General features: G+C 45.6%; 1 protein-coding gene and 1 long non-coding RNA gene across 9 annotated transcripts in view; one reads left to right on the top strand and one right to left on the bottom strand.

Annotated features, from left to right (window-relative positions):
• Positions 1-1,043: 1,043 nt before the first annotated feature.
• LOC149119538 (uncharacterized) lies at positions 1,044-4,037 on the bottom strand. The gene is made up of 2 exons (XR_016227907.1): positions 3,817-4,037; positions 1,044-1,305 (listed from the first exon to the last, which is right to left on the bottom strand). It is a non-coding gene; the product is annotated as an uncharacterized LOC149119538 (long non-coding RNA).
• Positions 4,038-4,283: 246 nt separating this feature from the next.
• The window catches only part of PHKA2 (phosphorylase kinase regulatory subunit alpha 2), a 71,790-nt gene continuing 51,209 nt past the window's right edge, over positions 4,284-24,864 (top strand). For 3 of the 8 annotated variants that reach the window (XR_016227543.1, XM_089323648.1, XM_089323647.1), the window contains exons 1-2: positions 4,502-4,968; positions 7,593-7,649. Coding sequence is in view for 5 of the 8 variants with exons in the window: in XM_089323648.1 (XP_089179774.1) it covers positions 4,891-4,968; positions 7,593-7,649 (135 nt within the window). In the remaining 3 variants the exon portion in view is untranslated. 8 annotated transcript variants of the gene reach the window in all.

Raw genomic sequence — 24,864 nt, 5'->3', positions numbered from 1 at the left:
GTTTGGTAATGTTCTCAGAGAGAGGCCATTTACGATTACTTTCCCTGGTGGGGTGGCATGAAAGTGGTAGGATGTGCCTTATGAAGACAAATACAATAGTAATATCTTTGGGGAGATAGAAAGCAACGCTATAACAAATTAGAGTAAAGGTTGTTCTCCTTCAAGATCAATTTCTGTGCCTTTTTCCATTTTCCCAGTAGTCTTTCAAGATTGCCTCTAACACATTGCATTGGGCTGTAGGCAGTATACCAGATCGGATCCAGATCTGTTCCACATGTCTGCTTCCTCAGCATCCAACTGTCGGATTTCAGGAAAGTTAGGACAGGATTTGGGGGTTTGAGATTGCTGGTAAGCACATGAGAGCCACAAGTGGGAGAAACTGGCTTCACCCCCCTCAAGAGGTGTCTGAGCAATCTCCTTCCAAAATCCTCAGCTCCCAAAAAAGATACTAAGTTGACAAGGAATGTGATGATACACTCTGGTTTCTACATCTTACCTCCCCAAAATTAATCTCCTGAATCAGATTATGTAACCAAAGGGTTCACAATGTCCAATGCATTTTAAAACATGCTGCCCTTATTTTTCCCATTGTATTTTGGGTCTGGACCATGGTCCTTAAGCCAAGTTTTCTTGTTGACTTTTTTAAATTTGTGCTTATTTGAGAGGCAGAGACAAGAAGAGACCGCTCCCATTTACTGGTTCACTCCCCAAATGCCCGTAACATCTGGTAGTGGGCTGGGCTGAAGCAGGAAGCTGGGGACTAGATCCAGGTCTCCCACATGGGTAGCAGGAATCCAACTATTTGGGCCATCACCATTGCCTCCCTGGGTCTGCATAAGTAGGGAAACTTTGTTTAACTTCAGACAGAAATGGGGCAGGGCAGAGAGAATGCTCTTAAGAAGCATCCACAATCTGAGACTATTGCAAGGGGACAGAAAGACAAGGCTATCAGGAAGCAAAGACGAGCAGAGCAGAGGCCAGCATGTGAGAAGCATTTCCCCAGAACACTGGAGAGATTTACTGGAAACACATGCGATCATTAACCTCGTACAGGAATTCTGTTGACTTTAATTTTAATGATCATGATTATTAGTCCCTTCAAAACCGATGAACAACTTCACTTGGGACACTGGGGTGTGTCTAACAAAGTCACCTAGGAGGCAGGTCAGTCGAAGTCCAGTTTGATGAAGACCTAGTGACCAATTCACCGAGTGAACTTGTAGGGTGCCATTTTGTCTCCATAACAGCATTTTAAAGACTGTTCAGTTTGTCTCTGCCTCAGCTCCTCACTGCTGCTGTTGGAATCTGACAGGAAAAAGGAAAGACCAAGTGTGCATAAGAACATAATCTTGAATGTGAAGAGTTCTTATCAGTGTATTCTTTTCCTTTCATGTCAGTCTCAAGTACAACATCAAGAAGTCGGAGCAGACAAAAATTGAACATTCTTCCAGAATATATTCTCGTATTTACTAGATACACATATTTCTTACTATGAAGAAATCTTACGTTCCCTAGCGTTTACTCTTTCCCTCTCAATCTTAAACTAGTTACAGGAAGCTGGAGCAGAGACAAATTCAACACTTTTTTTTTTTGACAGGCAGAGTTAGACAGCAAGAGAGAGAGAGACAGAGAGAAAGGTCTTCCTTCCATTGGTTCACCCCCCAGATGGCTGCTATGGCCAGCGCGCTGTGCCGATCCAAAGCCAGGAGCCAGGCACTTCCTCCTGGTCTCCCATGCGGGTGCAGGGCCCAAGGACTTGGGCCATCCTTCATTGCCTTCCCGGGTCACAGCAGAGAGCTGGACTGGAAGAGGAGCAACCGGGACAGAACTGGCGCCCCAACCGGGACTAGAACCCAGGGTGCCAGTGCCGCAGGCAGAGGATTAGCCAAGTGAGCTGCGGCACCGGCCCAAATTCAACATTCTTTACAACTTTATGATGAAAAAATTATCTCCAGTGAGTTAAAATAAATTGTCATAGAAATAGCTACATTTAATGAATTGGCCATTTTCAGTTAATTCAGAATTGACCTTCTCTAGATCGAAAAATGGAGTGCTTTTCTTTAAAGATCAGAACTTTGAGAAAAGCATTGATGTCCACCTTGGGCACAGACACGTGGCTCTCTGGAAACTGTCTTAGAGGCCCCTGTGGCAGGATGGACAGCTCCTCTTGTTGGGGTCAGACAGGCATACATGGTGGTACACCAAGGTGTAATTCTGGGTTTTCATCTTTATGAAGATCATGAATATGCTTCAGAAGCAAATAATGTTTCCGATCATATACTATATCTTATCCTTGACAAATATTTGAGCAATGACTTGGAGACAGGTTTCTATTGGGTGATAGCCAGAGAAAGGAGATGGATATGGACACCAAGATGTGGAGGTTTTGTATCTCAAGGATATGAAGATATAAGACTGATTATTATATAGCATACATAGCTTACTAGTCCAAGAACTACTAAAACTCATTTGGAATTTAAAAGCTAAAAAGTAGTAGCCTTCCTTCTTGATCTTAATCTCAGAATTTTAAGCTTATTGAAAACTACAGCTTATGATAATGTTCATTAAAGCCTGGACCAAAACCTAAGGAAGTTAACTGGCTATGCACCAAAATCTGTAGCAGAATTAGACCAAGAAAAGGACAATGTCTTTATACTAGGCAGAAGTTCCGGGTAATGTGCATCAGTTATTGCCCTCATGGCTGCAAAATGGACTCCTGGAGCAGCATCCAGATGTGATTTTTTAAAAGATCCTAATAAAAGGAATCAAGCTTTGAGATGACGAATGCATGAAAATTCTAGGAGTACATACAGCTTTAGATTCCAAAAGGGATCAAGTGATAATTTAACATTTAGTTCTATTTACCCCCTAGACCATAGCAAATTTTTCATGGAGATACATACATGGGTTGTTCATAAAATATTAAGAAATCAAGAAGCGTATGAGCTGATAATGGATTTGTTGCTTCGAGTGACAGATTGAAGTCATATTTATGTTCCAGAATATCTAACATGAACTTGGTCAAGGACCAAACATAGGGATCCCAGATGAGCAGAACTGATTTTTATTCATTCAGTCAACATTAATTGAGCTTCAACCATATGCTCAACACCGTACTGGTCATAGGAGACACCAAAGACTATTTGAATGAGTAACTTAGAATCAAGTTAGAAAAGCATGCTTTATCCATATGGGAAAGCATAACAGTTATTGCCCAATGATGATGAAAGCAGCTACAACTTAAGTACATTTCTACTAGCCAGCCATGTGCTCAGGGCTTTAAATTCATCTTTAGCCCCATTTTACAGATGAGAATATTGAAGTCCAAACAGTGAAACACCATGCCAAAGTCACAGCACTTTTAAATGGCAGAACTGAAATTTGAACCGACTGCAAGTCCAAAGTTTTTACTAAAGAAAGTGCTATAGGAATTTAGGGAATGGGGAGAGTTAACAGGGAAAAGTCACACTGATCCTTAAGGGAGCGATTTGCTTCAGGTAGTTGAGAAGGAAGGGCTGAATGGGTCAAGTATACAGAAACTGCTTGCAAACTAGCCAACGGCCAGCAGAAACTATTACGTGAATCTAGTTGTCCAGTAGAATTCTTAAGTGGGGCAGATTGCGGTGGACAATGAATAACAGGCCAAAGACTCAACTGTAGGTCATCAGCAGCCACGAGAAATGAACCAATAGCATGTGTCAAACTGTAGACCTATAGGTGGTAAACTGAAAGCCTAGCTCAGGAGCAGCACTCAGGTGGGTAGCTGGGGGAGCCCTCCAGTTTTCCCTCTTTCCCTTCCAGGCTGGGTCCCCTTACCAGGGTTCCCCGCGGCAGTAGAGTTAGAGATGTGGCCAGGGCACCCAGGTGGACACAGCGAGAGGGCCCGATTCTCCAGCATCGGCTGGGGTGCCAGCTAGTTGAAGAACAAAGGGGCTCAGGCAGATGAGCTGGTTCCCACCCGGAGCCAGGCTCTCCGCGGCTCCTGCGGGCCGCCCCTTTTTTCCTTCCCCTCAGACCCGGCTCCAAGGGTTCCGCTCTGCGGTGGAGGCGGGGCTGCGAACTCGTCACAGGGTAGGGGGGGCGCCCTGGTGAGGTGCCTTCCTTCCCCTTGCCCCTCAGGCCCCGCTCCAAGGGTTGGGCTCTGTGGTGGAGGCGGCGCTGAGGGCAGGGCCGTGAGCTCGTCACAGCGTAGGGGCGGGGCTTCTAGCTGGGTTCCTTTCTTACCGTTGCCCCTCGGGCCGGCCTCCGAGGACGGGGCTCCGCGGTGGGGGCAGGCCCAGAGCACCCAGCTGGCCGCGGCCGAAGACCTGCTTCTCTGGCCTTTGCTAGGGCTGGCAGCCAGCTGCGGAGTGAAGGGGCTTAAGGAAGCAACTTCGTTCCCACTCTGAGCTAGATTCGACACTGTTCCCACAGGCTGCCCCTTTTTACATCCCCCTCAGGCTGCTACTTGGAGGGTTCCACCCTGCGGAGGGGAAGGGGCGGGGCCGAGTCCGGCCTGGGTGGGCTCCCGGGCGGCCCAGGTCGGCCAGCTTTTCTCCTGCCGAGGGCCCTCCTCCCGACCACCGAAGGACAAAAGAGGCCCAGGAGAGGCATCCTCACCCCTCGCCCGGAACCTAGGTCCTCGCTTATTCCGGGGCCACTCAGGACTTGCGAGAGCGTGGCAGGTCTGGCTAAGGCGGAGCCACCATAGCGCCAGCCCCCATCTCCGCCCCCGCGCCTCCCAGCGGAGCCAAACTCTGGTTGGCTTGCTTTCCAATCACGCTTTGGCTCTATGGTTTTGAAAAGTCCTGGCCTCCTCCCGCCCTGCCCCATCGCTAGAACTGACAGAGCCTCAGCGTTCGGGGATCAGGCCCGCTCGGAGGCTGCAGACTAAGATCGGGCGTCCGGGAGATGCGGAGCAGGAGCAATTCCGGGGTCCGCTTGGATGGGTACGCGCGGCTGGTGCAGCAAACCATCCTGTGTTACCAGGTAAGAAGGGACCATCCGCCCCACGGGAAGAGCCAGTCCTGTCCTCTCGCGTCACTCATTTTCCCCAGGCCTCTTCTGTCCCCTCTCCTGACCTGGGACCTTGCAGTGAAGCAATTCCCTATGTGAATCCAGTCTTTGCTAGCCAGTGGTTATCTCCCCACTACCACCCCATTTGTCTGTACAAGTCAGGAGATCCAGCGGCTGCTTCGGCTACTTTTCTTAGAGCTCTTTGACCATTGTTTACGATTAAAGACAGGAGCCCCTTCTGGGACTTGTGTACCCAACATGTCTTTGTGTTGAGTGTGCTCCTTTTCAATGAGAAGTGTGTGCAGATTGGACAGAGTACACTAAATGAGGACAGGAGTGAAGGAGCTCCAGAGGTTTGTAGCCAGTTCTGAGGTGTAGGCCAGCTGCTACTGTCCCTCCCACGAGCTATCATGTTAGCAACCCACCTGTGAGGGCCTTGGGGCCTACGCAAGAGGTTGTTTTACAGATAAGAAAACCGCAGGACTAGCAAGGTTACTGGATGCAGCAGAGTCAGGCCCAAAAGCATGTCATCTGTTCCCAAGTTCCAGGGGTCCTGTGAAGCTACCCATGTGGTCTCTGAAATAGGAATATGCCTACTGTGCTTTGTTTTATTGGTCCAAAGCTATGCGTGGGTCCCTCTTGTAGGACCACTGAACTATTTTTATTCCTAGTGAAGACAGGGGTTGTGTTGCTTGCCTTCAATCAACAGAAACTATTTATAGGGCCTTCAGAGTCAAAGAAGGGAGTGGTATTTGGTGGTTAGAGGCCCAGCCTGCAAGTGGGGAGCCGTGGTACCCCCAAGCTGCTGACTTTTTCTTTCTTAGCCGATTTCTCAGCCTTGGTCCTTCCCTCAGGAAATAATTTTTTTTTATTTGACAGGTAGAGTTAGACAGTGAGAGAGACAGTTGGTTCACTCCCCTAATGGCCACTATGGCCGACACACTCCACCGATCCAAAGCCAGGAGCCAGGTGCCTCCTCCTGGTCTCCCATGGGGTGCAGGGCCCAAGCCTTTGGGCCATCCTCCACTGCCTTCCCGAGCCACAGCAGAGAGCTGGGCTGGAAGAGGAGGAACCAGGACAGGAGCAGCGCCCCAACTGGGACTAGAATTCGGTTGTCAGTGCCGCAGGTGGAGGATTAGCCAAGTGAGCCATGGCGCCGGCCCTCTCAGGGAATATTTATTGTGCACCTGCTACATGCAGGGGACTCTTGAAAAGTGCTCGGCTTCCAAAGAATGAAGCATTGTAGAGCAGTGACATTTGTGCCTAAGGTAACTAAAAGCTTTTAAAAAAGATTATTTATTTGAAAGAATTAGAACAAGAGGCAGAGAGAGAGGTCTTCCATCTGCTGATAAACTCCCCAGCTGGCCACAATGGCCAGAGATGCACCGATCTGAAGCCAAGAGCCTCTTCTGGGTCTCCCACATAGGTGCAGGGGCCCAAGGACCTGGGCCATCTTCTACTGCTTTCCCAGGCCATAAGCAGAGAACCGGATCAGAAGTGGAGCAGCCGGGACTCAAACCAGCACCCAATATGGGATGCCGGCACTGAGGCGGTGGCTTTACACCATGCCACAGCACTGGCCCCAAGAGAGTTTCACATTAATTCATTTCACCTCTTGCCAAACAAGCTTGCTGCAAACTTTGAGAACGTTCTCAGTTTTCAGAGCCTGCATGGCTTTTTGGCTCATACATGGAGGGCTGTGGTCCTTATTTGGGGAGCTTGAAGAAAGTACTCCTAACCTAGTTTGATGGGGTGGGAGAGGGATCTTCGAAGAGAGGATATTCAAGTTGAGAGCTAAAGGAGGAGGAAGCAAAGGATGGTTATTTTGTCCCTTTCTTCTTGAAATTTTATAATGCCATCTATTACATGTTTTAAAAATCCAGGTTGCAAGGTCTTTCTCTTAATTTCTATGATGGCGGCGGGGGGGCTGGGGGGGGGGGGGAGGAGGCTGTGAGGAGAACTGATGAATCCCGATTCTTCTCAGTCCTAGACCCGAGTTTGAATTCCAAGCTCTGCCTTAAAGGATTTTACTCATTCTGTCTGAATCTGTGCCCTCATCTGAAAATGGGGGTTAGAACAGCTATTTCCATTGAGTTACTATCTAGAAAAAAATTAGTGTCCAATACATCACTTAGCAACTGGTGGGCAATGAGGAAGTAGTGGGTTCTCTTGATGGTATTATGACCTTAATATAGGCCACGTGTTAGTACCCAGCCCTAGTGGTTCTCTCACACGTGACAAATCTGACCCACAATGCTCCCCTTTCCCAAAGTCCTTGATACATTTTCTGGTCCCAGAATATAACAGCGTCTCCCTAAGTACAGATATCTCATCAGTTCCGTTCTTTTGTATCAGATAGAGCTCCAGGCATATGAAAGGTTCCCTTAATTCCTTGTTGATGAAATACTTCCTGCAGACTCTGAGCTGTCCAAGTGACCCAGCTATTGGTCCAGGCATGCCTTCCCTCAGGAGCAAAAGAACTGGGTTGGACTTTTGTCCCAAACATTTTAATGATTAAAGTTGTCTGAGCCTTCAGTTGTATTTATTTTGGGGGTAGAGGTGACAAGCCCTCGTGTTTATCCTTTTTCTCTTCCTAGCTGCATTGTCGAGCTCTGCTGGTTAACCCCAACAGCACGACAGCGCTGAGAAGTCCCGTGAGTCTGCAAGTGCAGAGTTGTACGCCTTCTCACCCAGCCCTGCCCCAACAAGTATTCCCCACACGTAGAGAACTCCAACCCGTGCAGGGCTGATCTTCAGCAGCTCACCTACTCACACTGTACAAGTGAATGGGCAGTTCTGTTATGTATATTTTACCACACTAAAAAAATGAGCTAGACCAGTGGTTTCTAAAATTTACTGTCCTATCTTCGCATCTTCTGGAGATATGTACAGATGATTAAGGTGTTTTTCAACCTCAGCTGGTAGATGGGAACCCTTTAGATTTGCTTTCTAAATTGAGGTAACTTGAGGTATTTGAGATAATTTGTTCCACTTGTTAAATTCTGTTATATCTGTCAACCTAATCACCATTCTTCTATCAGAGGTAATAGTTTCTATCAGCTAACATGTCAACCATGTTTCCTGCATCTTTGAAAGAGAAGAACTTTGCCCACTAGTTATTTGCCATATACACTTGCTACTAAATGTTATTTGAGTCTTTAGGGCAAAGCAGAAAAAGAGCTATGTTTGTAAGTCTCCTGTGAATTTTGTAAATATACACTCTGGAAAATATTGTCAAAAATTCGTTAAAAAATAGATTTCTAGATTATTTTGGCCCAGGTAAGAAATACTCACTTGGTACGTTTCTTCAATAGCAGCTCTGAATGAAGATGCATTACTAAAGTATCATGTATGAAGTAGTGATAAGAGAATATGGATCAGAGGAAAAAAACAGGCATGGGTATTTGGCCCAGTAGTTAGGACACTAGTTACTCTGCAGGCATCCACATCAGAGTGTCTGGTTGATACCTGCCTCCAACTCCTGACTCCGGTTTCCTGCCAATGTGGACTCTGGGAGGCAGTGGTGATGGCTCAAGTAATTGGGTTCCTGCCATCCACAGGGGAGATCTGGATTCCCAACTTCTGGCTCCTACCCTGGCTATTGCAGGCTGTTGGGGAGTAAACCAGCAGAAGGGGGAATGTTCGCTCTCAAATATTTAAGAAGTAAACACTGCTTTGATTATTTCAACCGCAGATTATTTGGTACAATAAAGCAAATTATTAAGTGATCAGGACAGTAACACTCTACTATCTGGTGGCAATGAAATTTAAAATAAAAATGGAATAAATAAAACGAAGTACAGAACAAATAGTAACAGCAATGAAGAACAATTTAGGACAGGGTTAAAAAGAATGTAAGTACTGGAAAATAATATGGCAGAAGAATGGGAGGAGACTGGAGTTAAAGCATTCTATCAACATTAAGGAGGAGGATAGAAGTAGTACATCTTTTAAGCCAAGAGTTTATGTTTAAGCATTACCACAGATAAGCGGAATACATGACTATCTAAATAATAGAGGAATAAACAAAGTCTGATTACTCGAGGAGAAGGAAGGAGGTGTTTGGGGAAGATGCAAAGTAAAAAAAGAAAAAAAAAGGCTTGCTAAGTTTAAAGGACAAAAGAAGATGCCAGTAAGTCCAGCCGTATTAGTACTCAGAATAAACGTACAGGCTTAAGTCAGCGGGATAATGGAAATTATTAGATTTGAGATATGTGGTTTCTGAGAGACAGAACCCAGAGCATAGGCTGCTGCAAGGTTGAAAGTAAGCTAATGGAATAAGACATGAGGCAAAAACTAGCCACAAAGAAGTTGCTGTGATTATGCTAATCAGGTTTTGAAATTTTAAAGCAAAATTATTAAAGAATGTTATTACTAGATGACAGAATGGTAATTAATCAAGAAAATAAAGCAATTTTACACTTGATATTAGCCAAAAGGCTGAGAAGCAATGAAAAAAATATAGCAATTTTATGAATGATAACATAGCTTCAAAGTATATAAACTTGACAAGTCTATAATCCTTGTGGGGATTTGTTTTAAATGTTTATTCATTTTTATTTATTTGAAAGAGAGAGGGAGAGACAGATCTTCCATCCCCTGGTTCACTCCCCAAATGCCTGCCACAGCCAGGGCTGGGCCAGGCCGAAGCCAGGAAACGGAAACATTGCCCTGTGAATGGCAGGAGCTCAGGTATTTGAGCCATTATTTGCTTCCTCCCAGATGCATTGGGAAGAAGCTAGATAGGAAGCAGAGGAGGAACTCAATCCCAGGTACTCTGAAAGGGAATGTGGACATTCCAATTGGTGGCTTAACCTGCTGTGCCACAAACCACCCCCCATCCCAAAAGTGAGAATTTTTAAACCTCGTCTCTCAGATAGTAATAGATCAAGGGAAAGAATTAGGTCATAGAAAATTGGAACACTGTAAGAAACGAACTGGATTAAGTATACTCCATATACATAGTACTACATGAATAGGCAGGGATAAACTGATAATTCAAGAGTGAGAATTAGTGAAGCAAAATCCTTATGTGAATGAGAGGGGATGGATTAGCTTACCTGTGGTAGGTGCCAAGTGTGGAGGCAGGGTACCATGTTCTCTTTGGATTATTTCTACTTCTCAGCAAAACCTGAGGCCTGATCATTAGCTGAGAGTGAGGACAGAGAGAAGAGAAAGTATGGAACAATCTTTTAGGAGAATATGGGAAAGTTTGAACCAGGGATTTCTGGTATAATTGTTGGGCAACACTAAGTCATTTGTTTAGGAGGAATTCAGTCAGCATGGCTGAATGTGTTTCTACATGTGTGCCTTCAGAGTAGGCATAGACTCACATTTAACCAGAGCTGGGGATTTGCCCGGCAAGTATGTTGAAGTGAGAGAGAGGCAAGAGATTCACAGGTAATTCCTACCTTAAATAAACTATTTCAAAAGAGAGAGAGGGATAGCTCCCAACTCCTTTTATATGGCCAATTCTCTGTGCTACCCCAGTCCAACAGGGCAGGATGAGAAAACAGGAAATCCACTTATGAATATTAGTGAAAAAATACAAAGTAAAATACTTATACACACATCAAGTATGGTTTATATCCCAGGAACATAAAAATTACTACAAAATGTATTTGGGTAATTTATCACATCAGTATGTTAAAGAAAAGCAGTATGATTATCTCAGTAGATGCAGAAAGGTACTTGATAAAATTCACCATCCACTAATGATTTTAAAAGCACCTTTTGGGGCAGGCCTTGTGGTACAGTGGGTTAAAAGCAGCCGCTTGGGTCATCTGCATCCCATATGGAGTCCCTGGTTTGAGTCTCAGCTACTCTGCTTCCAATCCAATGTCCTGTTAATATGCATCCTGGGAGACAGCAGGTGATGGCTCGAGTGTCTGCTACTCATGTGGGAGACCTGGATGGAGTTCGAGGCTCCTGGCTTTGGACTGGCCCAGACCTGACTTTTGCAGCCATTTGGGGGAGAACCAACAGACGAAAGATCTTGATCTCTCTCTCTCCCCCATACTCCCCTCCCCTCTTTCAAATATATAAATCTTTAGAATAAGGGAGCAGTATCTTTAAAGTCAGAAACAAAGGGTCACCACTATCATTCCTTTTATTCAGCATTGTAGTTGTGACCCATGCAATGACATTAAAAGAAAATAGGAGGCATAGAAATTATCATTACTTGCAGAAATAAATGCTGTAGAAAACCTGAAACTGGGGTTGGCATTGTGGCACAGTGGGTTAAGCCACCACCTGGGACACCTGCATCCCATGTTGGAGTGCCTGGTTCGAGTCCTGGCTACTCTCCTTCCAATCCAACTTCCTGTTGATGCACCCAGGAGGCAACAGATTGTGGCTCAAGTACTTGAGTTCCTGTCATCCATATGGAAGGCACAGATGGAGTTCCTCAGCGACTTTGCCCTGGTCCAGCCCTGGCTACCGTGGGAATTTGGGGAGTGAACCAGCAGATGGAATATCTACCTCTGTCACTTTGCCTTTCAAATACATCTTTTGAAAGGGGGAAAGGGAGAGGGGAGAAGGGAGTCTTCCCTCCACTGGTTCACCACCCAAAATGGCCACAATGGTTGGAGCTGGGCTGATCCGAAGCCAGGAGCTTCTTCCGGGTTTTCCTCATGGGTACACGAGCCCAAGAACTTGGGCCATCTTCTACTGCTTTCCCCAGGCCAACAGCAGAGAGCTGGATCAGAAGTGGAGCAGCCAGGACTTGAACTGGCATCCATATGGGATTCTGGCACTGCAGGTGGCAGCTTTACCCACTACACCACAACACTAGCCCCTCAAATCTTGAGAAAAATATTTTAAATTTCTTTGCTCTCCATTCTTAGAACAAGATTTTCATAATTAGACATGAAGTACATGAAAAATGCATCTTATGAAGAACTGCACGAATTTCAAAGACTTTATACCAAAATATACTTATCTTTTCATTACATTTTTCCTATGAGCTTTTTGAGCTACTGTCCTAGAAGATCCATATGTGATAATCAAGGTACCCCTTTATACCAGCCACTAATTCATAAGTGTTACAATTTCTTGTAAAAGCTTTCATAGTAACAGCCAAAACCATGAAGTATCTTTGAATAAATCTAATGGGAGGACTAAACATGCTCAGAGAAGGTTATAAAGCTCCATGGAGGGACATAAGATACTTAAATAGAAGGAAATACATACCATGCTCTCCCCACAAAGAATTATTAGTTTGAAAGGCAGAGTGATAGAGAGGGAGAGAGGGAGACAGATCTTCCATCTGCTCGTTCGCTCCCCAGATGACCACAGTGGCTAGGCTGAAGCCAGGAGCTTCATTCAGGTCTCTCACATGGGTAGCAGAGGCCCACACACTTGAGCCATCACTTGCATGGTTGCCCAAGATGTGAGCTGAACTAGCAGGCTTTTTCTTGGAACACCATCTTTCCTTGCAAGATTGATCTATGGTTCTTCACACTTGAGTATTTAACACACATTTTCTGAAAAATGAACAAAGTAAGCCTGTTGCTTTAAGGAAACTGTCAAGATTTGTTGCCAATGATAAAATTTGAACTTTGTACTGAAATGAGATTCTGGGAAAACTTGTATCTTCCAGAGTTCAATTTCTTGATACTCACACTTTTTGGATGAGATTGGTGGGGATATTAACAAATTTGATTTTTAAAATATTGTTTAATGGAACGTGTCACCATTTGAAACAGCTGCATAACTCAGTAAACCAACATTTTCCAAATGACCAATGCTTGATGTTATGAAATCACACATAGGCAAATGATCCATTCAAAGTGCAAGACAGATCAATGAGTTTTCAAATATCAGCGTACATAAAGTTCATTGTTAGGATTTCAGGTTCCATATTCAACTATTTTTTTTTTGACAGCCAGAGTGGACAGTGAGAGAGAGAGAAAGGTCTTCTTTTTCCATTGGTTCACCCCCCAACAGCTGCTGTGGCCGGCACACTGCACTGAACCGAAGCCAGGAGCCAGGTGCTTCTCCTGGTCTCCCACACTGGTGCAGGGCCCAAGCACTTGGGCCATCCTCTGCTGCACTCCTGGGCCACAGCAGAGAGCTGGACTGGAAGAGGAGCAACCAGGACAGAATCTGGCGCCCCCGACCGGGACTAGAACCTGGGGTGCTGGCGCCACAAGGCGGAGGATTAGCCTACTGAGCCATGGCGCCGGCCTCAACTAGTTGTTCTTAATTAAGAAACCATCAGTGCTCTGATCATATCCAAGAATATTCTTAATTATCCAGAAAGACTTTTAATATAATCTTCACTTTTTGAACTACATATCTGTGCAAGGCTGGACTTTCTTCATGAACCTCATACTAAAGTAACCATGGCCACAAAGTTAACAGAGAAGCAGAGATGAGAATGTAGCTGTCTTCTAGTAAGTCAGACATTAAAAAGATTTGTAAAACACTGCCACCTCCCTCATTGCTTTTTAGTTTTGGAAAAAGTTTTGTTTTCAAATAACATTAAAATGTTGTATATGTTAATGTGCAATAGGTTTATTTAATAAATTAGTAAGTTTAAATTTTCTCAGTTTTAATTTCCAATATGGTAAACATCAACAGCTAGAATTCACATAAACAAAAAAATCTGAGGCCCGAGTATGAAGGGGGTCCTGAGGTCCAAAAAGTCAGACCAGCCGGGAAGTTCGAGAGCTGTCTGCGGAAGACCACGAAGACGTCTTCAGCCTGATCTGAGAGACGCTCTGGCACAGTCCCGGTAGACTGTTTTCATTGGTTGGGTCTGGGTAATGGGAATATGGGCGTTGGACATATTTTTCCTCTTATCTGCGTTTGAGGGTTTATAATTTTTTTTAAAAACCAAGACCATATTCATAGTCATGGTCCTGGAGTGATCTAGAAATCAGCTTTAACTCCTTCTGTTCCCCCATTTTCCACCTAGAATGCAGAGAATTTGCTGATGGAGGAGATCACCAACATATATCTCAGCTCCACCCGCTTTAAGATTTATTTTAATTTATTTGAAAGAGTTACAGAGAGAGGTAGAGATAGAGAGGTGTTCCTTCCGCTGGTTCACTCCCCAGATGGCTGCAACGGCCAGAGCTGCACCGATCTGAAGCCAGGAGCCTCCTCAGGGTCTCCCATGTGGGTGCAGGGGCCCAAGGACTTGGGCCAGCCTCCACTGCTATCCCAGGCCACAGCAGAGAGCTGGATCGGAAGTGGAGCAGCCAGGATTCGAACCGGCACCCATGTGGGATGCCGGTACTTTAGGCCAGGGCTTTAACCCGCTGTGCCACAGTGCCGGCCCCATCCACCCACTTCCTGTCCATGCCTGTGTTCCAGTCCCCTCCAGTCCAAGCATGTATTCCTCCTCAAGCCTCCCAATTCATTCCCTGCTTCCACTCTTGGCCTCTCTTACCCAAAGCAGTCAGTGGTCTTACATCATTGCTTTCCTGTTCACAACATTCCCACGGCTGCGATGGCTCTTAGCATAAAATGCAGAGTTCTTCCTGTGACCTGCCAGACTGCAAGCCGACTGCAGCACCCTCCCCTCACTCACCGGGCCCTGGAGTCCTGGCAAGCACTTAACAAGCTCAGTTGGCTTGAAAACTTGGTGTCTCTCTCTAGGGCGGTACCAGGTAGAAAAATGAGAGAAAGCCACACCCAACTTCTCAGGCCCGCAGCAAACCTGTGATCTTTCCCAACAAACCTGGGCACCACCGGCTACCACCAGGACCTGGGAGTTTTTGTTTAAGGCTCTTTTCCTCTCAATTGAATAAAACCCAATCAAACACCATCAATCTTTCCTCCTAAACATCTCAAATCTATCTGCTTCTGTTCCTATCAACCTGATCTCCCGCCAGCCTCTCCCATCTCTACCCTACACTGGTCTCACCATCTGCCTTCTTCCTGTATCCACTCAGTCCCTTCCCGGTATTTTTCCCCAGTGCAGCCAAAGTAGGCTTCTTCAGGGACAAGCACCAGCATTCTGGGCAGCCCTGGGTCCAAGTAGGGCACAGAGGACATTTTGAGTCCCTGGTGCGAGAGAGGCTGTGACAGATGGTCGTCTGATCTGTGTGTCAATTTGGGAAGGAGAACACTCCATAGGAAGCATTTTCTCCGGAAAACTCCTGGGATAATCCTCCTTCAGCTCTCCAGTGTGGGTGCAGCAAGGAGGAAGGCTTTGCTGTGCCTTTTTCAGGACAGCCCTTAAATATTTTAGTGTCCCATAAAAACATTTGAGCAGTTCAAAAAAATTCGTAGAGCTTCCCTTTGCCAGTAGAGGATTGCAGTAACCCATCCAGGGGTGAGATTTCCAATCTTTTTCCAGCTTTGCAGGGATGCAAATTGTCTAATCAAATCACTAGTCCTTAAAGAGCCTCAGAGGGAACCGAAGGGACATTTTTCAAGGTCATTTGCTAGGAAGCTGACAGCCTCTGAAGATTGTTCTGTCTTCTTAGGACCAGGCCAGAGCAGTGGAGAGAAATAGTTTAGATACACCAGACTTCTGTGAAGAGCGAGTAAAGTTGTTTTCCCTTTGTCTTTATTTTGTGTGCTAAACTAGTGAACCTGTTGTGAGGTAGCCCGTGGCTAGACTTGGTCTGGGTTCTTGTCTCGGCACAAGAAGAAATTTAAGGAAGAGATGTAGATAAAGGGTGAGCAGAGAGTGAGGTTTATTTAAAGCAGAAGTACATATTCAAGGAATGGTCACTGTTCATTTTTCAGAAAATATCAAATACCCACGTGCACTCAAAAGAGAAAGCCACAATTAACAGGGTTTTGGTGGTCCTTTTATATGAGCTGGGGGCAAAATGCCTTCCTGGGCGAAGCTTTATTGAATATTCAAAGAGGGCGGAGCTTGGGATAGGGTTTGACTGCCGTCTGTTGAGTACCACCAATTTCCTTGTGTGTGATGAGAATGGGAGCGTGGACCATGGTAGTTTTATTATAATGAACTAAGTAAGGTTCATCTCAGGGACGCAGCTAGCAGCTGTATTGGATATTTGTAGCTGGTGCTTGTTCTAAAAAACCACGCAGCTGCCGTCTGCACCAAAAGGGATTCGATTTAAGCCGTGCATGTGGGGCTGCAGCACAGGTGTTGACACTCCTCAGCTTCTCTTCGCTAAGTCTCTCCCCTGCCCACAAACTTGAATAGGCTGTTGCTTTAAATATTCTGTCAAGTTACATTCTGGCATATTATCTTTGTCACTTATGTTTGTATTTAAATATCACTGTTAATGAAATAAACATCACATCTGTCTGGGAAGAACATAATTCATGTTCAAGTACGCTTTGAGAAGCGATTCATAATCAAATGGGTTACAGGCATCTCTCCTGCAAAGCCTGCTCCTCACAGAGCCCAGATGTCCAGTAATGTGTGTGATGTCTCTGGGTTCCAAAGCTGAAATATTCATGGAATAAAAATCAACCTTACTGAGAATTCCAAGTAGTAACATCTGAAATTCTTCTGTTCAGATGACAGTTTGCTAGTGTGGCACCCAGTAATCCATTAATATCTCACATGTCAGGTATGGGTCAGAGGGAACCGACAGCTGCCCCTCACCCCCGAGTTTATTCTGTAGTTTCCACAGCACCAGGCCAAGGACTGACAGCTCAGTAACCCCGCCCCCCACCCCACTGCAGGAATTGGAGAAAGAGGCAAAGATGTAAGTCTTTTAAGGACAGCGATAGTCACTTGCATCTTCGATTGTAGCTAAAGTACTCAGCAGTTTCTGTGAATCTCTAGGTTCTAAGATGAGCCTTGGAATCTATAAGGAAGCCGGACCGAAGTAGTGCTTGGCACCCCACCTAGTCCATTTCCCTGTAAGGCGTCACTGGGTGCAAATGCCTAGGCAGCCTGTGTACTGTTTGTCAACCCAAAGAGGGAATGCTCATAAGCAGCAATTTAGAGAAACACACCATTTGAAAATGAAAACTGCCCACCTGTGATGCCCTGAGGGCAAGCAGGAGACTACTGCACCTTAGAGCTCAGTTCAAGATTTTTCTGTGCCACCTGAGGCTTACCTATGAAATTGTGCAAACTCTGGCTTCTAAACTGATGTGAAAAGCATTACCCACACAACTGGTAGTCAGTTATGATGCAATCATTTTTAAGTAATGCTATTATAATTCCCCCTTAAAACACATCAAGTCCAAAGCATTGCCCTTCCCTACTCCATATTTATATTACATATGATTTATTTTTCTGTATTAGAAAGGCAGATCAACAAAGAGATCATCTACTGGTTCACTCCCTAAATGCCCCCAACAGCTAGGGCTGTTCCAGGCCAAAGCCAGGAGCCTGGGATTCAATCCAGGTCTCCCATGTGGGTGTCAGGGACCCAGTACTTAAGCCATCGCCTGCCTCCTCCCAGGGTACACATTGGCAAGAAACTGGATCAGAAGCAAAGCAGGGTCCCCAACCCAGGTGCTATGATATAGAATCCAGGTGTCCCAGGCAGGATCTTAACCACTGTGCCAAGCATTTGCCCCTCCCCTTTAATATCTAAAAGGTAGCTGCTAGAATGAAATTTCAGAACAAATGAATTTAGTATTAATACATCTTTGGAATTTTTCTAATACTTGCTACAATAATTTTTTGCATCACCAAAACAGGGAGTAGTGGTAAACAATCATGTATTTTTTGCATTTACCCTAGTCTTGTGGGTATTTCATATGAATAGTTGAACTGCACTTTCCTCCTTTGGAACTGACTAAGGAGGATTCTTAATATGAAGAGGGAAAAGATGGAAGTAGGAGGTAGGGGTTGGCCCAGAGGCCTCCGAAGCCTGTGCCGTGGAGTGGAGTGAAGGGAACTGCCTGGGGGAGGAACAGAGAAGGCTTCTGGAGAGGGACGTGAGGGAGAGTCGGTCGCCAGAGGACACTACAGACAAGGCAAGGAGTGCGTGCGTGGTGGGTTTCCTGGGGGGCTAGAGGAGGAAAGTGTCAGGTAGGCTGGACTGCAGAGGAGCCAGCATGTGAGTCTCACATGGCAGTCTAGGGGATTTACATGGTCTTGTAGGCACTGGAGAATTCTCAGCCAGGCAGTGAAGTCTTGAGATTCCAGGTCTTGCTCCGACCACCCTTTGCGCGGGCATGGACTAGATCTATATGGAGCTAGTCCGGTTTGCTTGTGGGACCACAGACGTGGGGGAGAAGAAATGTGTGTGCTGCACCTGTTCTGGTGCGTGGATGATAGCAGTCATCTCCACCTTCCGGATAGAAAGTGAATGGCAAACTGTTCAATGAGAGCAGTCTGGCTGCCACGGGCAAGCCTACGTCCTTTGCCTTAGTAGTATCTCAATTTTGCCCATGTTTAATAGCATCAGATACTTGTTTTGATGCCACCTTGCTCACTGTGGCCATATAAGCACCCATGGTTATATTTGTCAGTTTTCTTTCAGTTGTAAATGACAATCTCACCTCAAATGGTCTTCTAGCACAAACGAGAATTTATTGTTCAATAAATTGCTGAGAAGTCCAGGAGGCTGTTCCAGATCTAGGAGCTCAGATGGCCAAGTGTACATCGCTTGGCCCTGTTTGAGTGGGCCATTTTATTCCCCAGCAGGCTCATCTCACAGCGGCAGAGGTGGCCCCTTGGCAGTTGTGAGTTACAATCGTCCAGAGTGGTGGGCTGCACACCAAGAGCTTTTTCTGTGGTGGCTCCAACAGAAATCCTGACCGAGTGTGGCTCTCAGTTGGTCTGGCTTGGGTCATATGCCTGCCTATCCTTGAACCGCATTCCAGATTGGCCAGCTTGGCTCACATGTCCTTCCCCACAGCTGGGGCCAGGGCCAGGACAGAGGCCAGGTGGGGTCAGCCTCAGCAGAACCACACTGAGTCAGGGCAGGGCAAATTATAGACCATGAACAGAAAAGGGGAAGCAGGTGTCAGGCAGCACCAGTCCCTGCAGGATGGGGCTGAAGTGAAAGGACACGTGCTCTGAACTCTGATCCAAAGGGAAATCCCATCCTAGAGAAGTTAACTTACTCAAGAGCACAAGGCTAGGAAGTGGCAGAGCAGAGATCCAAATCCAGGGGCGTCTTACATGGAGCAGAGTCTATACCCTCAACCACTATGTTGTCCACCAAGCCTCGTGTGAGGGATGGACCCAGAGGACACCAGCCACAGAGCCCCACATGCCTGTCTTGTTCTTCTGTTGCCGCGACATGTAGCTTTGGACCTCCTCATCACTCACTCATTCCGTGAGTGTGCTCTAGGTAGTAGCTGGCCCTTTTAAAACTGGTGTCTGGAGGTGACAAAATACCCCAGGTGTGCTCACCGGTGGCCAGTTTAGCGAGACTATTCCCTTTGCTCTACATGCTACTGGCTGTGTGGCATGTGGCTCTCATATGCAGTTGGCAGGCTGCTCAGTGCTGTGCAATTGAATTTTCTCATGCCCAAGTGTTGGGGGCAAGCTGGACTGAGTTACAGGGTAACTGCTGGGCTTGGGGGCTGCTTTACAAAAGGGGGCAGAGGCTCTGTGAAAGGTAGCATTGTGGTCCTGTGGATGCGGTTGTATGTGTAAACCGACTTGAGTTGATTCAAAGTGGGCAAGGTGGCTGGTAAAATCAGGTCAGCAACCATTTATTAAACAGGAGAGCCCAATAAGTGCTTGTTGATTTCCAGCTAGTATGTTTCTGTCTGTTGTCCAGATCCATTCGCATTTTGCTTCTTCAGTGTTGGCTCCGTTTGCCACTTGGCAGTCCTTCCCTGCCCTTCCCCTCACATGCTAAGGAGCAGTGTGTGGCACCATTTCAACATCTTCTCTGTGTTGTTAAGATCTACCCCATCCCCTGCTTGCTCTGAGGATCAGCCAAGAAGGTTGTGTAAGCGTTTTCTTGAGCTTGCATGAGGAAGGCTTCAGCTTTTTGTTTCCAAAAACAGGCAGAGTGGACAGAGACAGAAAGGTCTTCCTTTGCCATTGGTTCACCCCCCAATAGCTGCTGCGGCCAGCACACTGCAGCCGGCACACTGCGCTGATCTGAAGCCAGGAGCCAGGTGCTTCTCCTGGTCTCCCATGTGGGTGCAGGGCCCAAGGACCTGGGCCATCCTCCACTGCTTCTCCGGGCCACAGCAGAGAGCTGGACTGGAAGAGGAGCAACCGGGACAGAATCTGGCACCCAGACCGGGACTAGAACCTGGGGTGCGGGTGCCACAGGCAGAGGATTAGCCTAGTGAGCCGCGGTGCCGGCCCTGCATTTGTTTTTAAACTACACACACAGCCCCTTAGGGAGTCGTGTACCCTGTCCTCTGATCACTCTCCACCACAGTACCCCTGCCCTCACTGAAGTTCACTGCCCAAATTTCTGCCACAAATTTCACCTCTATCCTGTGAGGTTACCGTTCTTTATCTTCCCCATCTCATCTGGGATTAGCAATAAACTGTTTCCTGTGTATGAAGCAACTCCCCTGTTTTGCCCACTTTCCTACTTTTAAAGCAAAAATGAGGCATCATCTCTTGAATCATTTCCAAGGTCCGTGCTATGACTGTCTGATTTGCTTCAAGGTTTTCTGAACAAACACTGAAAAGAATATATAATAAAATGAGCCCTCTTAAGTGGCAAGTAACTTGCATTAACTGTGCATTGTACAAATATAAACATCTACAGTTTTGTCTTTGAAAAAATATTTCAGACACTAAATCAGTATAAATAGCCTTTATCATACATTTATTTATTCAGTACCTAACTATAGGGCCTTGGTTTAAAATGGTAAACAAAAATATGCACTTTGCACATGGGAAACTTATACCATGGGAACACCGTTTAACATTGTGCCAGAGGGGGCTGATGTTGTGGTGCAGTGGATTAGGCCACCACCTGCAACACCAACATTCCACAGGGGCATGAGTTTGTGTCTCGGCTGCTCTGCTTCTGATTCAGCTCCTTGCCAGTGGCCTGGTAAAAGTAGAAGATGGCCCGAGGATTTGGGCCCCTGCTACCCATGTGGGAAACCCGGATGAAGCTCTTGGCTCCAGCCTGGCTCAGCCCTGGCTGTTGCAGCCATCTGGGAAGGAAACCAGCAGACAGAATATGATCTCTCTCTTCTCCTCTCTGTGGAACTCTTTCAAGTAAGTAAATCTTCAAAAAAAAAAAAAAATCATGCCTGAAAGGTAGCCCATGTTCCTGGATCAAAAGACCCAATAGAGTTGAGATGGCAATATTCCCTAAACTGGCCTGTAGGTGAGAGATTTAACATGAAGTTCATTTTCTTGCATATGTATGTCCAGTTGTACCAACAGCGCTTGTTAAACAGGCTCTGCCTCCATTGAATTCTCTTTAGACCTTTGTCAGAAATCGTTTTACCATTTTTCATGTAGATTTATCCATAGATTCTCTATTCTGTTCTTTCCCCCTTGTTCAGTTTACACACATTAAGGATTGTTAATTCTTCATGGTGAATCAACCAGCATGGTTTGCTGTGTCTTTCTTGTCACAAGATGGGCAGTGTTTTGGATACAGGTTGATCTGATAGCCTGGTTCCAAGAGAGAACATGAAACAGAACCACAACTGACCAGGAATGGACGTGAGGCATGAATGACAATGTTTGTTGTAATAAGCTACTGGAGATTTTAAGTATTGTTTCTTACCAGAGCATAGCAGCCAAGCCCTGGGCCCAGTCCACTTTGGAACTTAGGGCTCTGCCCTTCCCTTCCCACCCCCCCCCCCCGACCCCAAATGGTAGCCAACAAGGGTGCTTTCTGTATCAGAAACTGAGAGGAGGTAGAGAAGGCGAGAGGGGCAAATGGCTGGAGTTAGACTACAGTCCTGTCCAGCTGTTGGCCACTTGCCCTGGCTCAAACAGCTTACAGTAGGCTCGTCTGTCTCAGCCATGTCTTCTAGGGTTTAAGGCTTTGCTGTCAGGTTGGCCTGCAGCAGGGCACCGAGTCTCAGCACAAGGCTGTGCTGTCTCCACTAGGACTGTACTGTGATGCCCACCATGTATTTTCTTAGCTGACTGCGTAGCACCATTTTGAGATCTGTTCCATCCATGTTCTTCATGACTCCACATCTGATCACTTTAGGAAATAGCTATTGAGGAGAGTGCATATTATTCTAGGTTCAGCCATTGAATCTATAGTATTCTTTTTCAGGCAAAGGTATATAAGATTTAGTAAAGCAGATTTGTACAGATGAGCACAGTCTGAAGGGAAAAAGCAAGACCTGGATATAGAGAGAATGCAGAGTTGACATGTTTCAAAACTATCAGACAAAGAAAGTACCTGCACTAGCAATATTTATAGTAATGGTGCCATTATTAAAGTTTTCATTCTATTTGAAAGGCAGAGATAGAATTCTTCCATCTGCTGGTTCACGCCCCAAATGCCCACAACAGCCAGGGCTGAGGCAGATCAAAGCCAGGAGCCAGAACTCCATCCAAGTCTCCTACATGGGCGGCAGGCACCCAAGTGCCCAAGTCATCACTGTTGCCTCCCAGTATGTGCATCATCAGGAAGCTGGAGCAGAAGTGGAGCTGGGACTCTAACCAGGCATTCCGACGTGGGATGCCAGCATACCTGTGGTACCATAACCCCTGTGTCAAATGCCCACCCCTACAGCAAGAGGGCACCCCAGACTTTCTTCCTAATAAAAATGGTTATTTTGAGCTCATTGGTAGATTGTTCTCCTAGTCACATGCCATCTGATTTGAATATTTTAAAAAGAAATATGAATGAAAGCTGGTTAAATAATATCAAATAATCAGCAGTTATTAAGCACTTACATGTGCCAGACACAATCCAAAATGCTTGACATGAGTTAACTCATTTAATCTTTACAAACAGCCATATGAGGTACAGGCACTGTTATAATCCCCATTTCAGATGGAGACACTGAAGACATTTGCTCAAAATCACAGCTGGATTGTGGGCTGAGAGCTTTGAACGTGGGCAGTCCAATTCCAGAACCTGCACTGTTAAACAAGATACACAGAAGGTCGTCTTTGTAGGTAGAAATGGTTGAAATACCAGGTTAAAAGAAACTAAAAGCCAACTCATGAAAGAGCAAATCTAGTGACCACCCCCCCCAAAAAAAAACAAAATGAACAAATGCTTAAATTGATCGGTAGTCAGAGAAATAAACATCTTAAAAATAAAGTGATAAGAATCACTTTACACCAACCGAAACTGAAAAGAAATTAATATTGATAAGTTGCTAGTAGGGATGGAGAATACTAAAGTTAAAAGTGCATATACATACAGCCTCTTAAGCCAGCAGTCACATTTATGAGTTTCTATTCCATAGAAAAAAGCACTGTTGAAAAGAACATACCAGGGTATTTTTTGCAGTTTTAAGTGGCAAAAATAATCATGCCCAGAAAAAAAAAATCACCTGGCAAGCAGTGAATACCCGTAATACATGATTAGCTGCATTATTATGTGTACCTGCCATGGAGTATTGTGCAGGCTCAAAAACTCATGTTCATGAGTCTGTTAAGTCATCCTCCAGATGATTTGGAGGATCTCATAGGGTTCTGCTGAATGAGAAATGCAAGGTACAGCAGGGTATATGGCTTGATGATCCCATCCATTAAAAACAATAACCTCTGGGGCCGGCATTGTGTGGTACAGCTGGTTAAGCTGCTCCTACAATGCCCGCATTTCATATGAGTGCTGGTTTGAGACCCAGCTGCTCCACTTCCAATCCAGCTCCCTACTGATGTGTCTAGAAAAGCAGTGGGAGATAGCCCAAGTACCTGGGCTCCTGCCACCCACGTGGGAGACCTGGATGGAGTTCCAGGTTCTTGGGCTTCAGCCTGGCCCAGCCCTGCCCATTGTAGCCATTTGAGGAGTGAACCAGCAGATGGAACTCACTCTTTGTCTCTTACCCTCTCTCTGCAACTCTTTCAAAAATTAAGAAATCCCACTCCCAAGATGTCTGTATATGAACAGGAATTTATACATAAGCATATATATTAAATCCAAGTTTATATATCATGTATATCAGATTTTGGTAGCATAGAGGGAAAAAACAAGATTGTCATATAGACTGTTTATGGAATTGCTGATGGGGCGTGGGGACAGAAGCCAAGGGAAAAAAACAACAGCTGAAAAAGATAATCATAGAGGTTAAACATTTCTACAATGTTATATGTGGGCATGGACAGAACTCCATCATTTTTAAAGATTAGAAAGCAGCATATGGTTACAATATCATATCTAAATCCATAGGCTCAGCCTGGACAAGTCTACCCACCTTCTTCCTGTGGCTTGCATTTGCCTATGTTCATGTTTAGCTTGCAAACTAGAAATGGTAGGCTTCTGTTCCCCCTTCCATTCCCATACCTAATGTAACCCAAGGACCCTAAAGATGAAGAGATAGGCCTGTTTGGATTGTTCACAGGGTACAGCGAGCCAGACTGTGCGACACAGCACTAATCTCCAAGTAGGGCAGTAACTCAGAACCACTGGTTCATCCTTACTACAAGGGACAGCAAACCCAGATCCAACACAATGTATTCTTCTTTATGGCCTTGGAGAGAGAAATCGAAGTATTTGATTTGCTAAGTGCAATAACACTCCAATTTTGTATGGCTTGTGTATGCATCGAGTTTAGGATATGGGCATCCCCTAAATACCCAGAGTACTTCTCTGTAGTTGAAAGAGGGGGACAGTCTAGCCTTGGGTGCTATTGAACTAAGCCCTTCTAACAGTTAAGCACAAACTAAAGAAATGACTTTCAGTTAACAGGATGGTGATATTTCATAATGCAACCCACACTAGATGCTTGGTATAAGCGGTCACTGCTGTGGCCTCAGAAGGTTGTCTTAATGGGCTCACAGGTGGTGGGGACAGCAGAAAGGGGTCAAGTCCTGATTCCGGATCTCCTGATGATTTCCAGTCCCAGGGCTCAGAACATCAAGGTGCTTCTCTTGTACATTGTCAGTGC

The sequence above is a fragment of the Oryctolagus cuniculus genome, chromosome X, assembly GCF_051225735.1.
Source record: "Oryctolagus cuniculus isolate XC-2025 breed Fujian yellow rabbit chromosome X, ASM5122573v1, whole genome shotgun sequence".
Classification (NCBI taxonomy): Eukaryota; Metazoa; Chordata; class Mammalia; order Lagomorpha; family Leporidae; genus Oryctolagus; species Oryctolagus cuniculus.
Note: the sequence above shows the minus strand (reverse complement) of the source record. Positions and strands in the feature narration are given on the sequence as shown.